At 46.6% G+C, this 12,616-nt stretch overlaps 1 protein-coding gene across 2 annotated transcripts in view; it reads left to right on the top strand.

Moving 5' to 3' along the window:
- NTN1 (netrin 1) overlaps positions 1 to 12,616 on the top strand; it is a 431,580-nt gene that overhangs the window by 350,699 nt on the left and 68,265 nt on the right. For both annotated transcript variants that reach the window (XM_068263271.1, XM_068263272.1), the window contains one exon: positions 9,423 to 9,611. In XM_068263271.1, the coding sequence (XP_068119372.1) occupies positions 9,423 to 9,611 (189 nt within the window). The remainder of the gene's footprint in view (positions 1 to 9,422; positions 9,612 to 12,616) is intronic.

Here is a 12,616-nt window from a genome sequence, read left to right as displayed (position 1 = left end):
GTGGCACAGACCGTAATAGAAACCTGAAAGATGCTCAAACTAAACTTTACACTGTTTGATCTCACATCTGCCCTATTTCCTAGCCCATGGCCATCTATCCTCGCTGGCTAAAGTGCAGAATATCTGTTTAATGGGAGCTGCCAATTTGCTTGCTGTATGTTCTGAAAATTACCTCACCTGCATAACTGATAATTATGAGTGGAATTTATAGCTGTTTCAAACACTAAAGTGTTATCTATGCCTCTGCTGCTCCCCTTTTGGAGTTTCTTTACACTGAAAAGTCTGACGAGGGGCATAAAGTCTGACAGTGTTGTGGACTCTTAATTGACACTCACTGAGATAGTGGGCAGCAAAACAGAATAGATATCATAAAACTTTATATGACCTACATATATAGGTAATAGATTTGTGTGGACCTGCCGTTGTGAGCATGTGTTTGCAAATATTGTTCCTGATCCTCAATGTAGCATGAAGATACTTGAGTCCATGAATCTCAAGTTTCATCTATGGTTCAACATATTAAACACACATAAAAATAATAGCTAAAACATATGACTGGTTTCCAAGATACTAGAAGGGTTAATACTCCAACTTTTCACATCACATAACGGCTAACTGATATGACTGCCGTTGTTGCCATCCAAAAATGATCAGATTGTGCTGGAAGTGTACTGAGCTGGCTGAACAAGGCAGAAACGTTTCTGCCATATCCTGAGGGGAAGCAGAAAATTCTCTCCATTTATTTGCTCAGTAATTACTTAGTTACAAGACAATCTGATCATTTGTCCTGTGGCCTCCAGTGTTATCAATTAGCTCCAGGTAATTAAATATATGTCTATTATTGTTATTTTACTGTTTTTAATGTTTTAGAGCAATTTTTTTTTACCATTTTGGGAGGGGGGCACAAACGACTGCAGGGACATCTCACCATTGTGGGAAGGGAGGAGACACAAACTACTGCAGGGACACCTCACTATTGTGGGAGGGGAGGAGACACAAACTACTGCAGGGAAATGCCACCATTGTGGGAGGTGAGGAGACACAAACTACTGCAGGAAACCTCACCATTGTGGGAGGGGAGGAGATACAAACTACTGCAGGGAAATCTCACCATTGTGAGAGGGGAGGAGACACAAACTACTGCAGGGAGATCTCACCATTGTGGGAGGTGAGGAGAAACAAACTACTGCAGGAAACCTCACCATTGTGGGAGGGGAGGAGACACAAACTACTGCAGGGAAATCTCACCATTGTGAGAGGGGAGGAGACACAAACTACTGCAGGGAGATCTCACCATTGTGGGAGGTGAGGAGAAACAAACTACTGCAGGAAACCTCACCATTGTGGGAGGAGAGGAGACACAAACTACTGCAGGGAAATGCCACCATTGTGGGAGGTGAGGAGAAACAAACTACTGCAGGGAAATGCCACCATTGTGGGAGGTGAGGAGAAACAAACTACTGCAGGAAACCTCACCATTGTGGGAGGAGAGGAGACACAAACTACTGCAGGGAAATGCCACCATTGTGGGAGGTGAGGAGAAACAAACTACTGCAGGGAAATGCCACCATTGTGGGAGGTGAGGAGAAACAAACTACTGCAGGGAGATCTCACCATTGTGGGAGGTGAGGAGAAACAAACTACTGCAGGAAACCTCACCATTGTGGGAGGAGAGGAGACACAAACTACTGCAGGGAAATGCCACCATTGTGGGAGGTGAGGAGAAACAAACTACTGCAGGAAACCTCACTATTGTGGGAGGGGAGGAGACACAAACTACTGCAGGGACACCTCAGCATTGTGGGAGGGGAGGAGACACAAACTACTGCAGGGAGATCTCACCATTGTGGGAGGTGAGGAGAAACAAACTACTGCAGGAAACCTCACCATTGTGGGAGGAGAGGAGACACAAACTACTGCAGGGAAATGCCACCATTGTGGGAGGTGAGGAGAAACAAACTACTGCAGGAAACCTCACCATTGTGGGAGGGGAGGAGACACAAACTACTGCAGGGACACCTCAGCATTGTGGGAGGGGAGGAGACACAAACTACTGCAGGGAGATCTAACATCAGAATTAACGAGTGGCAAACTCCCCTCTGAGGAGATATAAGTGCAGATGACTTGGGTAGTGAGAATTACATAAGCACAGCCCCCACTAGTGCTCCTATATTAGCAGAGTCTTTGTGGGGGATTCCATTCCACTGTGACAGACCACAGACCTTGTATTGTTCATTGATTTGCTGAACACATTGACGGGCGGCCAGAATAACGGTAGAGAATAGTAGCTTCCTAATTTGTACAGTGGGGAATTCTACATTACAACATTCTGTTTTGCAATGCTGGCATTTCACCATTGGCGTGTGCCGCATATGCCCGGCAGCCTAGCTCAGCATTCCTGTGCCAAAACCGTGCCAAGCAACACCCCTCCGCTCATTGCACACAGGAGCAGCGTGAGCCCTCCAGGACCTCCCCAGCAATCCCCCCTCTCAGTGCACACAGGAGCAGTGCGAGGGCCCTCCAGGACCCCCCTTCCCCCCAGCAATCCCCCCCCCCCCCCCGCTCAGTGCACACGGGAGCAGCGTGAGCCCTCCAGACCCCTCCCCCAGCAATCCCCCCCGCTCAGTGTACACAGGAGCAGTGCGAGCCCTTTAGACCCCCCTTCCAAGGAATCCCCCCGCTCAGTGTACACAGGAGCAGTACGAGCCCTCCAGGACCCCCCCCCCCCCCCCGCTCAGTTCACACAGGAGCAGCGCAAGCCCACCAGGACCCCCCCCCCCCCAGCAATCACCCCGCTCAGTGTATACAGGAGCAGTGCGAGCCCTCCAGACCCCCCTCCCAAGGAATCCCCCGCTCAGTGTACACAGGAGCAGTGCGAGCCCACCTCCAGGACCCCCCACAGCAATCTCCCCCCCCCCCCCCCCCCTTAGTGTACACAGGAGCAACGCAAGCCCTCTAGCACCCAACCCCCCCCCCCCCCCCCCGCAATCCTCCTGCACAGGGTACACAGGAGCCATGCGAGTACTCCAATGCCAACCGCCCCCCCCCCCCCACCACTGCCCCTCAGGGACTGTGCAGGATGAGTAAAACGCCATTTACTTGTCAGTCTTCCTCAGCAGCCTCGTAGTGGGTTTTCAGACCACACTGGCCTGTAACTATCTGTACAGAAGAATAGCTGAGAATGTGGACACAGGTGTTCAGTGCTGCCTTTCATGCCGGTGTATGGTGTCATTGTTCAGGTTAGGCTGCAGAAGAACCCTATAAGATGCCACCATATGCCTCTTTTTCTTGTTCCTCAAAACACTTACAGGATGGCCTTGTGGTGTTTGGATGGCAGAGCAGGAGGAGATGAGTGAGTGTGACTGCTCATGCTTGTTCATCTCTGTGATTTACAGAAGTGCACTTCATGTTCCTTGTCTGAGTTCCAGAGTCTACTTATGTGAATCAGCAATGAAGAGGAGTTGGTCGGCACTAGATGAAAGGCAGGCTGAGAGAAACAGGTGTGGTGGTCGTGCCTCCAGACAGATAGTATCAGTGTGGAGTAGTACAGTGTTTCTCCTAAAGTAAGACATCCCCTGAGAATAAGCCCTAGCAGGAATCCCTAGCATGCTTGAAGTATAAGACATCCCCGAATGTAAGCACTAGCAGCAGCCCCACAGGACACCAGCATATCACGCCCAATACAAAGCCTGGATACAGGAGAGCAGCAGTATAATAGGAGTTCTACCGTCCTGTATATGTGTCAGGCAATTTGTGTTTTTGTTGGAGCCATCCCTCCTGATCTGTCCTGAGAAGCAGCAGCAGCACTTCACCTCTTCCCAGGACACAGCTTATCCTATCATAGCTCTGGGGAGCCTGACAGAGTTCTCTGTCTGCAAGAAATACACTCTTACCCACATGGTCAGCAGAATCAGTTTCTTGTGAGAGCCAATATCTGCAAACCACAAGCTCTGTGCATGCTGCTTGTGTTTCAGCATGGCATGCAGTATATACATTTTGTATAGGAAAACTACCAGTGTTTCCCCCAAAAATAAGACATCCTCTGAAAATAAGCCTTAGCCACTCTTTTGGAGAAAATATTAATATAAGACATTGTCTTATTTTCAAGGAAACACAGTAGAAATGCACAGAATCCGGGCACCGACCACAATAGCAGCTCGATCACCTTTAAAGGGGAACTGAAGAGAGAGGTATATGGAGGCTGTCATGTTTGTTTCCTTTTAATCAATACCAGTTGCCTGGCAGCCCTGCTGGTCTATTTCTCTGCAGTAGTATCTGATTAAAACCAGAAACAAGCATGCAGCTAGTCTTGTCAGATCAGACTTATAAGTCTGAACCACTGAAACACCTGATCTGCTGCATGCTTGTTCAGGGGCTATGGCTAATAGTATTAGAGGCAGAGGATCAGCAGGGCTGCCAGGCAACTGGTATTGTCTAAAAGGAAATAAACATGATAGCCTCCATATACCTCTCTCTTCAGTTCCCCTTTAATTCATTCCCAGCATCCCAACATACATTACAAGGTTATAGCCTGACAGCCGTTTGGCAGGCTAAATGCTTCGTCAGAGGCAAAATATTAACTCTTTACAGTGGCAAGGAGTTATTTATATACATAAACGTAATATGGCTTACCGCCCCTCTGTAACGTTCCCCACAGTCTGGTGCACCCTCCGTGTTTGCCACTATAAAGTGTTAATATTTTGCCTCTGACGAAGCGGGCGTTTAGCCTGCGAAACGGCTGTCAGGCTATAACCTTGTAATGTATGTCGGGATGCTGAGAATGAATTAAAGGTGATCAAGCTGCTATTGTGGTCGGTGCCCGGATTCTGTTCATTTCTACTACTCCACATCTCCACATGTGATAAAGAATAGTGATGATCGAATACATGCACATTTTTCAGAGCTCATGCAAATTAGGTTGCAATTTGGAGATTGAAACTGGACCAGTAAAAATCTCCTACACCTGCATTTCATTGGTCCAATTTCAGTCTGCATATAGGTGCCTAACAAGTGTAATAATCCTGTCCTATACAAATGAGTAAACAAATATGGTTATTATATCCCCAATATAACAATTCTTTGTGTAGCTATATTAGTTATTTATGCTGTTTTTCCTTGTATATAAAACTGCCCAACTCTGAGGGGAACTGCCATTGGAGTATCACTTGGGTGTTTCCTTCATATTAAATACAGGCTGGTTATCGAAGATCACTAATCTCCCAAACAAGCAATAAAGTAACGCCACATGCTGTCTCTCTGTCTATTTTATCTATCTGGAAATGCGGCATAAATTACTAATACGCATTGTTGGCCTCTGATGAAGCCGTTCTGAACCGTGAAACGTACGTCAGGCACTGCAATTACATACACTGTATAAATTTACATTCTAATTTAGGCATAAAGCTTGTGTGGTTTGTACTGCAAAGGCTTTGTAAAGATCTTATTTTTATCAGTGTTATTTAAAGGGGCACTATGGTGAAAAATTGTAAAATGTAAAATATGTGCAAACATAAACAAATAAGAAGTATGTTTTTTTCCAGAGTAAAATAAGCCATAAATTACTTTTCTCCTATGTTGCTGTCACTTACAGTAGGTAGTAAAAATCTGACAGAAGCGGTTTTGGACTAGTCCATCTCTTCATGGGGGATTCTCAGAGATTTATTTATTTTCAAAAGCACTTAGTGAATGGCAGTTGCTCTGTCCAACTGCCAAAAAACTGTGTATTGAGCAGGGAAGCTGGCCAGCATCATTGTTTAAATCCTTTTTAGGAAAGAAAAAAAGCCTTGCTGAGAATCCCCTATGGAGAGATGGACTAACCCAAAACCTGTCGCTTCTGTCAGATTTCTATCACCTACTGTAAGTGACAGCAACATAGGAGAAAAGTAATTTATGGCTCATTTTACTCTGGAAAAAACCTACTTCTTATTTGCCTGTTTGCACATATTTTACATTTTTTGAATTTTCGCCGTAGGGCCCCTTTAAGGTAAAAAAAGGCACTGTGATGATATATAGCAGAATGCAATAAATTATTCAGGATACTCACGTTTACATTAAATATACTGGTTTCAGCATCAGCATTTCCTATAGCTATATAATGCTGTATATTTGTAGCCCCGCCCTTCCAGTGATGTCACAGCCTAGGCTATGATGTCAGGCAGTAAACTAACATTCCCTAGTGATGCACCTGCTACGAGTGAAGATGTTGCCATGTGTGATACATTTAAGAAAGTAACATTTGTAGAGGAAAGATTTTACAACAGACAAACATTGACTAAATTATTTATAAAGTAATATTGTTACAAGTAAGCAGTTTTATTGCGTTTGATGCAGCAAGGATTATAGGACTCCTGTGAAGTCCAGCTCTGGATCCATGTGTGCAGTGCGGTTTCCATCGGGTTGGCTAGTAGAGAAGTTGCCCCTCTGTAGAGTGTGACCTCTCCTTGTCTGTGACACCTTGGAGATTATCTTTCTTGGAGGGTCCGTTTTCCTAACACCTCTTTGTGTTTATTGAGACAAGCTGTCACTCAGCAGCTCATCAGCACAGATACCCCCCCTGATCCCTCCGTCGCCCCCCCCTTGAGTCCTCTGGCCGCTCTCTTGGCCTGTCAGGGAACCAGCATTGGGGACAGAGCTGCTTGTTGTGACAGCATCTGAGGCTGGAAGCAGAAATTCCTGATGCTGGACCTTCATACTCAGCGACCCGACAAATTGTTTGTAGGACTTTAGGCATCAAACCGGAACGCTGAAGACAAATCTTTCAATGGGCATACCTGTCGCTGCATTGCTCTGATTCCAGCGGCCATTGTGTAGAAGGGGGACGTGTGAAGAGTAGTGATAGATGAAGGGTCTACATTCCTCAGGCACAGGACGGTCAGAGAAGGCAAAACAATGCGCTTTTATGTCACATTGATTGGTGGGTCAAAACTTAAGCTACATATCGACTGCCCGATGGGTCCCGTGATGTCCCCTTGACGACGGTCGTCGCTTGCGAAGTGACATGACGGGTGCGAACAGGAAGTAAGCGATCATGGTACTTTGCGCGGGGTCGTCGGGGATCTTAACGATCCGCCATGTGCGTCGCTTAATGACGTGCGATCGTCGGGGGGGGGGGGGGGGGTTAACATCGTTTAACACAATTATGTTAAGCGATGTTCCCCGACATCGGGAAACATCGCGTCAAAAGGGTTGGATCTCTGTCCGTTTTTTTTCTTATTTCCTGTCTATATTTTCACATTTCTTTTCAGTCCCACCAACATGTCAAATCAACCAATCCATTCACCACAGACCAGTGACATCACTGACGCCTCATATACATCGCTAGAGACAAGTGACATCACTGACTACTCATATACATGAGAACGCAGCCTATCCTATCACTAGAGACCTTTGACATCACTGATACCTCATATAGATGAGAAAGCAGCCTATCCATTCACTAGAGACATGAGAACACAGCCCATCCATTCACTACAGACCAGTGACATCGATGACACCTCAAATACAGGGCTGTGGGGTCGGTACAAAAATCATCCGACTCCAACTCTGACTCCTCAGTTTTTGAAAAACAACGACTCTAACTCCAGGTACCCAAAATGGCTCTGACTCCGACTCCTCGGCTCCGACTCCTTAGTCTAATACTTACCAGAACTAAGGATTTGGTAAAAAAATCATCCAACTCCTGACTCCAACATTTATGAAACCACCGACTCCGACTAGGTACCCAAAATTACTCAGACTCATAGACTCCAGCTCCGACTCTACAGCCCTGCTCGTATACATGAGAACACAGCCTGTCCAATCACTACAGACTAGTGACATCACTGACACCTCATATACTTAATTTGTTCAGATGGTGTCAAGCGGATGTCATGGCAAAAAAGGTGGGAAGTACAAAGACAAGTGTGTCTTGCCTACCGTGAAGCATGGTGGTGGGGTTATCATGATTTGGGGCTGCATAAGTGCCATCAGCACTGGGGAGCTATAGTTGATTGAGGGAACCATGAATGCCAACATGTACGGTGACATACTGAAGCAGAGGATGATTCCCCCCCCCCCCCTTCCTTTCGGAAACTAGGCCATAGGGCAGCATTTTGACATAATGACCCCAAACACACCTCCAAGGTGACCACTGCTCTGCTACTGTAAAGGTGCTGGACTGGCCAAGCATGTCTCCAGACCTAAACCCTATCAAGTAGCGAGCTTGTCGACTAGTAGGGGCACTTTATTACCTTATAGATTCAGTGCTGGAAAATAATAGCGGGCACCCAAATGATTGTCACTTTAGGCAGAGTTTTGATATTCCTCACTTAGGAATGTCGTAAAAAAGTGTATTCACCTTTGTTGCCAGTGGTCTAGTCATTCATGGCCATGTATTGAGTTATTTTCATGGGACAGCAAATTTACACTGTTACTCAAGCTGTACACTGACTACTTTACATTGCATTAAAGCGTCATATCTTCAATGGTGTCCCATAAGATGATATAAAATACAAAAAATGTGCTGCACTGTTTGTGAGGCTTTGTATTTTGTGAGGTACTGCATCTTTTACTAAAACGTCTTTTTCCATTGTTGTGGTCCAGAGAGAGACAGAATAATAATCTAACTCTCCTCACTTGCGGGATGGATGTGTGTAACCTCTGCTCCCCTCAGAGTCAGGGCTGTGGAGTCGGAGTCAAATTCTGTGGTTTCATAAACTGGAGTTGGAGGCTGGTGATTTTTGTACCCACCGCCTTGGTCAGAGATGGTGACATGTCGCTGAGTCTTAGGATGAGAGGAGTTCAGTACGGTCGCTTGCTGCTGTCAGGATGGTCTGAGCTCTCGGATTATACCAGAAGGCTTTGCTCCCTGTGCTTTCTGCAGCATTTCCTTGACATTAACCTTTTACTATCTGCATCATCAGCAAGTCAGTGTGTGATCTCCCTCCTCATTTCACTATAGTGAATTCACTACTATAACTGAATTAAAGTGGAGCTGAACTCTTGCACAGGACAGAAGGAGGACCTAAAAATGCACCCTGTATGTATTTAGAGAGTACAGCCTGTCTAATTCCCCTTCATCTGTGACCAATCACCAGAGTAATTTGATCTCTCAGCTGTGTCAGGTCAGGAATTTATGCTGCCTCAGCAGAGCAGCTAATTTGTAAACAAAGGATGTTAACCTTATGTATGCTTCCATGAAAGCAAGAAGTAGACACACTGCAGATTTATAGCAGGATTTGTATCACCTGTAACAAAGAAATGTGTTTCTTTAAAGGTTATTATGCTGCTGCTTGTCTTTTAGAGCAGAGAGGAAGTTCTGAGTTCAGGTCCAACTAGAATGGAGGGTTAATCAAAGTCTTCTCCACAGCATGTGGTAAATAGAGTGCTAGCTTTTTGCCGAGTTGATGGCTGAAGGTCTAACATGCTTCTCTGTCTCTGTGCAGCCTGTAACTGTAACCTGCATGCCCGCCGCTGCCGCTTCAACATGGAGCTCTTCAAGCTGTCGGGACGCCGGAGCGGAGGGGTCTGTCTGAACTGCCGCCACAACACTGCCGGACGTCACTGCCACTACTGCAAGGAGGGCTATTACCGGGACATGACCAAACCCATCACCCACAGGAAGGCCTGCAAAGGTGAGATTTCCCTGCAGTGATTGGTGTCTCCTCCCCTCCCACAATGGTGAGATTTCCCTGCAGTAGTTTATGTCTCCTCCTCTCCCACAATGGTGAGGTGTCCCTGCAGTAGTCTGTGTCTCCTCCCCTCCCACAATGGTGAGGTGTCCCTGCAGTAGTCTGTGTCTCCTCCCCTCCCACAATGGTGATATCTCCCTGCAGTAGTCTGTGTCTCCTCCCCTCCCACAATGGTAAAATCTTCCTGCAGTAGTTTGTGTCGTGCCCCCACTTCCAAGGTCATCGGTAGAATTCCTGTATAATCCGTTGAATTGTAGATCATGATGGGATGGGGAGACCCTTAATTGGCTATATAACTGTCACAGAAGTTGGATGAATGTAGGAAGTGGGAGATCACTATTCAGAGACTGTTCCGTGGTTCTTGCTGGAAGCAATTGCACAATCCCAAAATGTGGGGTCCTTGAAATCCACCAATAGGAACGAGTCAGGCAGTTATTCGGTGAGGCAGTCCTTAGCACATGGTGGAGTGGAGGAGTTAGGGTGGCCATACGTCAGGCGACCTTCCAATTCTATAATTTCTATTGTATAGAAATCTGTGCCCCAACAAGTTTGCCCAATTCAGGTGGAGATCAGTCGAGAGAATCGATCAGACATGCTGGAAACCTTGGTCAGACGTGCTCCATCAGGTGTGTGGCGGTAACAGTGTTCAATGACGTGACGACTGATGGACCCTCCACCAGTGTCCCCTCAAGTGTACCCCGTACCCGGATGCAGTCACCTCTGCCGCTGAGACTCCTGGACTCCCATGTGTGGCACCAAGGGCATGTGATGTCATAACACGCGCCTGGGGCCACGTGGCCTCGTGGTGACACCGGGAGAGGGGTGAGAATGTATGGAGCACTTGCATTCATTCTTGGTGGCTGGCAAGGCTGGAGGCAGCGGTGCTAGGCAGCTTTCTAATGACTATGAGGACTCTTGCACAGTATAGGTAGTCGACCGTTTATGAACGAGATAGCAACTGTAGGTTCGTTCTTAACCTGAATCTGTTCTTAAATCGGAACATTGTGTCACCTCTGTCCCCTGTACCTCCTCTGTGCCCCCCTGTGCCTCCAGTGTCCCCCTCTGTGTCACCTCTGCCCTCTGTACCTGCTTATACAAGTTTAAAAGCCAGTTTTTCTTTTATTTTTTTGAAGTCCAATTTGAAAAAAAATGTTTGACTTGTTCCCATGGAAACAGAATCCATGCCGTTTGTATCGGCGGGTCGTTAGTAAGTTTGGGACTACCTGTACGCGTGATTCTGGTTTGCGATTTTTATTTTCGATACTGCATGCTGCGTTTTTCTTCTTGTGTTGATTGCAGCAAGGGAAAATCGTAACCACAAACCGGAATCTGATTTACAGTGTGCGTGCAAGAGGCCTCATGCTGATCAGAGATCTGTCTCATGGTCGATCTGCCCAATGCATCACCTGATGTATGGCCACTCTCAGGGCTTAATTCACTAAACCGGGATAACTCCAATATCACAGCTTATCAAAGATATCACACCTTATCAAAGATATCACATATTATCAAAGATATCACACCTTATCAAAGATATCACACCTTATCAAAGATATCACATATTATCAAAGATAACACGCCTTGTCAGAGTAGCATAGCAAGCGCTACAAACCTGCAGGGGCTCAGGGCAGGACGAGTGCCATTGCCAATTAGCAGGCATAAGTTCTTAGCGTCACTATGCTACTCTGATAAGGTGTGATAACTTTGATAAGGTGAGATATCTTTGATAAGGTGTGATATTTGAGTTATCACGGTTCAGTGAATCAAGCCCTATGTCTGAGGGCTCTTTTCCACTACGAAATGCGATTGCGATGACAATCGCGTTTCAATTTCCACCATGCGATGGCGATCGCGATTGAGTTACTATACTCAGTATAGTAAAGCTCAATCGCATGCGGGAGGACGGCGATTGCGCTTGGACCAAAATCACACCGCAATCGGATCGCACTAATGGAAATAGCTGCTGCAGTTTCCATTAGTTTAATGTACCTTGCGATTTGCAATCAGAATCAAATCGCAGGGTAGTGGAGAAAGGCCCTGGCAGTGTAAGGATTAGTTGCTGTGTGCCCTGTATTAGCTGCTGTGCCTCTCCCAGACACCCCATCACATTCCCACAGATTCCTTCTCATCTGCAGCGTGTATTGCCACAGCGGACACATAAGAGGGAGCGGCGAGGAGAGATGCCGGCCCCCCGAGCACCTGGCCGCTCTCTTTGATATCCGCCGCTGTGCCTCGTATAACCTCCGCGTACCACCAAGCCTCTGCTGCAGCTGGCAGCCAAACTGTTAAATTCCAGTGGCAGAGAAAGCGGTTAATGTTTCCCATATGTGGCGGCACCCCCTCCTCCAGCACAGGTGTGCATACCAGCAGACAGTGCCGCGCATTGAACAGGTTAAGCAGACCTGGGAAGGCAGAGGAAGGGGGGAGGGGAGAGCCTGGCTACAAAGAATGGGAGTTGTGAGGAATGACCCCAGACATAGATTCAGGGATGAGGACAGTTCATTTGTCCTGAAATATGTCACACAGTAACGCAGTGGACACCTTATTCTTTGTATTTGTGTGTATTGTGTATGAGTGTGCAGTGTATGGGTGTGTACAGTGTATGAGTGTGCAGTGTATGTGTGTAAGTTGTGTATGTGTGTGTTCAGTGTATGGGTGTGTACAGTGTATGAGTGTGCAGTGTATGTGTGTAAGTTGTGTATGTGTGTGTTCAGTGTATGAGTGTGCAGTGTATGGGTGTGTGCAGTGTATGAGTGTGCAGTGTATGGGTGTGTACAGTGTATGAGTGTGCAGTGTATGTGTGTAAGTTGTGTATGTGTGTGTTCAGTGTATGAGTGTGCAGTGTATGGGTGTGTACAGTGTATGAGTGTGCAGTGTATGTGTGTAAGTTGTGTATGTGTGTGTTCAGTGTATGAGTGTGCAGTGTATGGGTGTGTACAGTGTATGAG

This window comes from Hyperolius riggenbachi, chromosome 12 (genome assembly GCF_040937935.1).
Source record: "Hyperolius riggenbachi isolate aHypRig1 chromosome 12, aHypRig1.pri, whole genome shotgun sequence".
In the NCBI taxonomy this organism is placed as follows: domain Eukaryota; kingdom Metazoa; phylum Chordata; class Amphibia; order Anura; family Hyperoliidae; genus Hyperolius; species Hyperolius riggenbachi.
The sequence above is the reverse complement of the archived record's forward strand: the minus strand, read 5'-3'. Positions and strand labels throughout refer to the sequence as shown.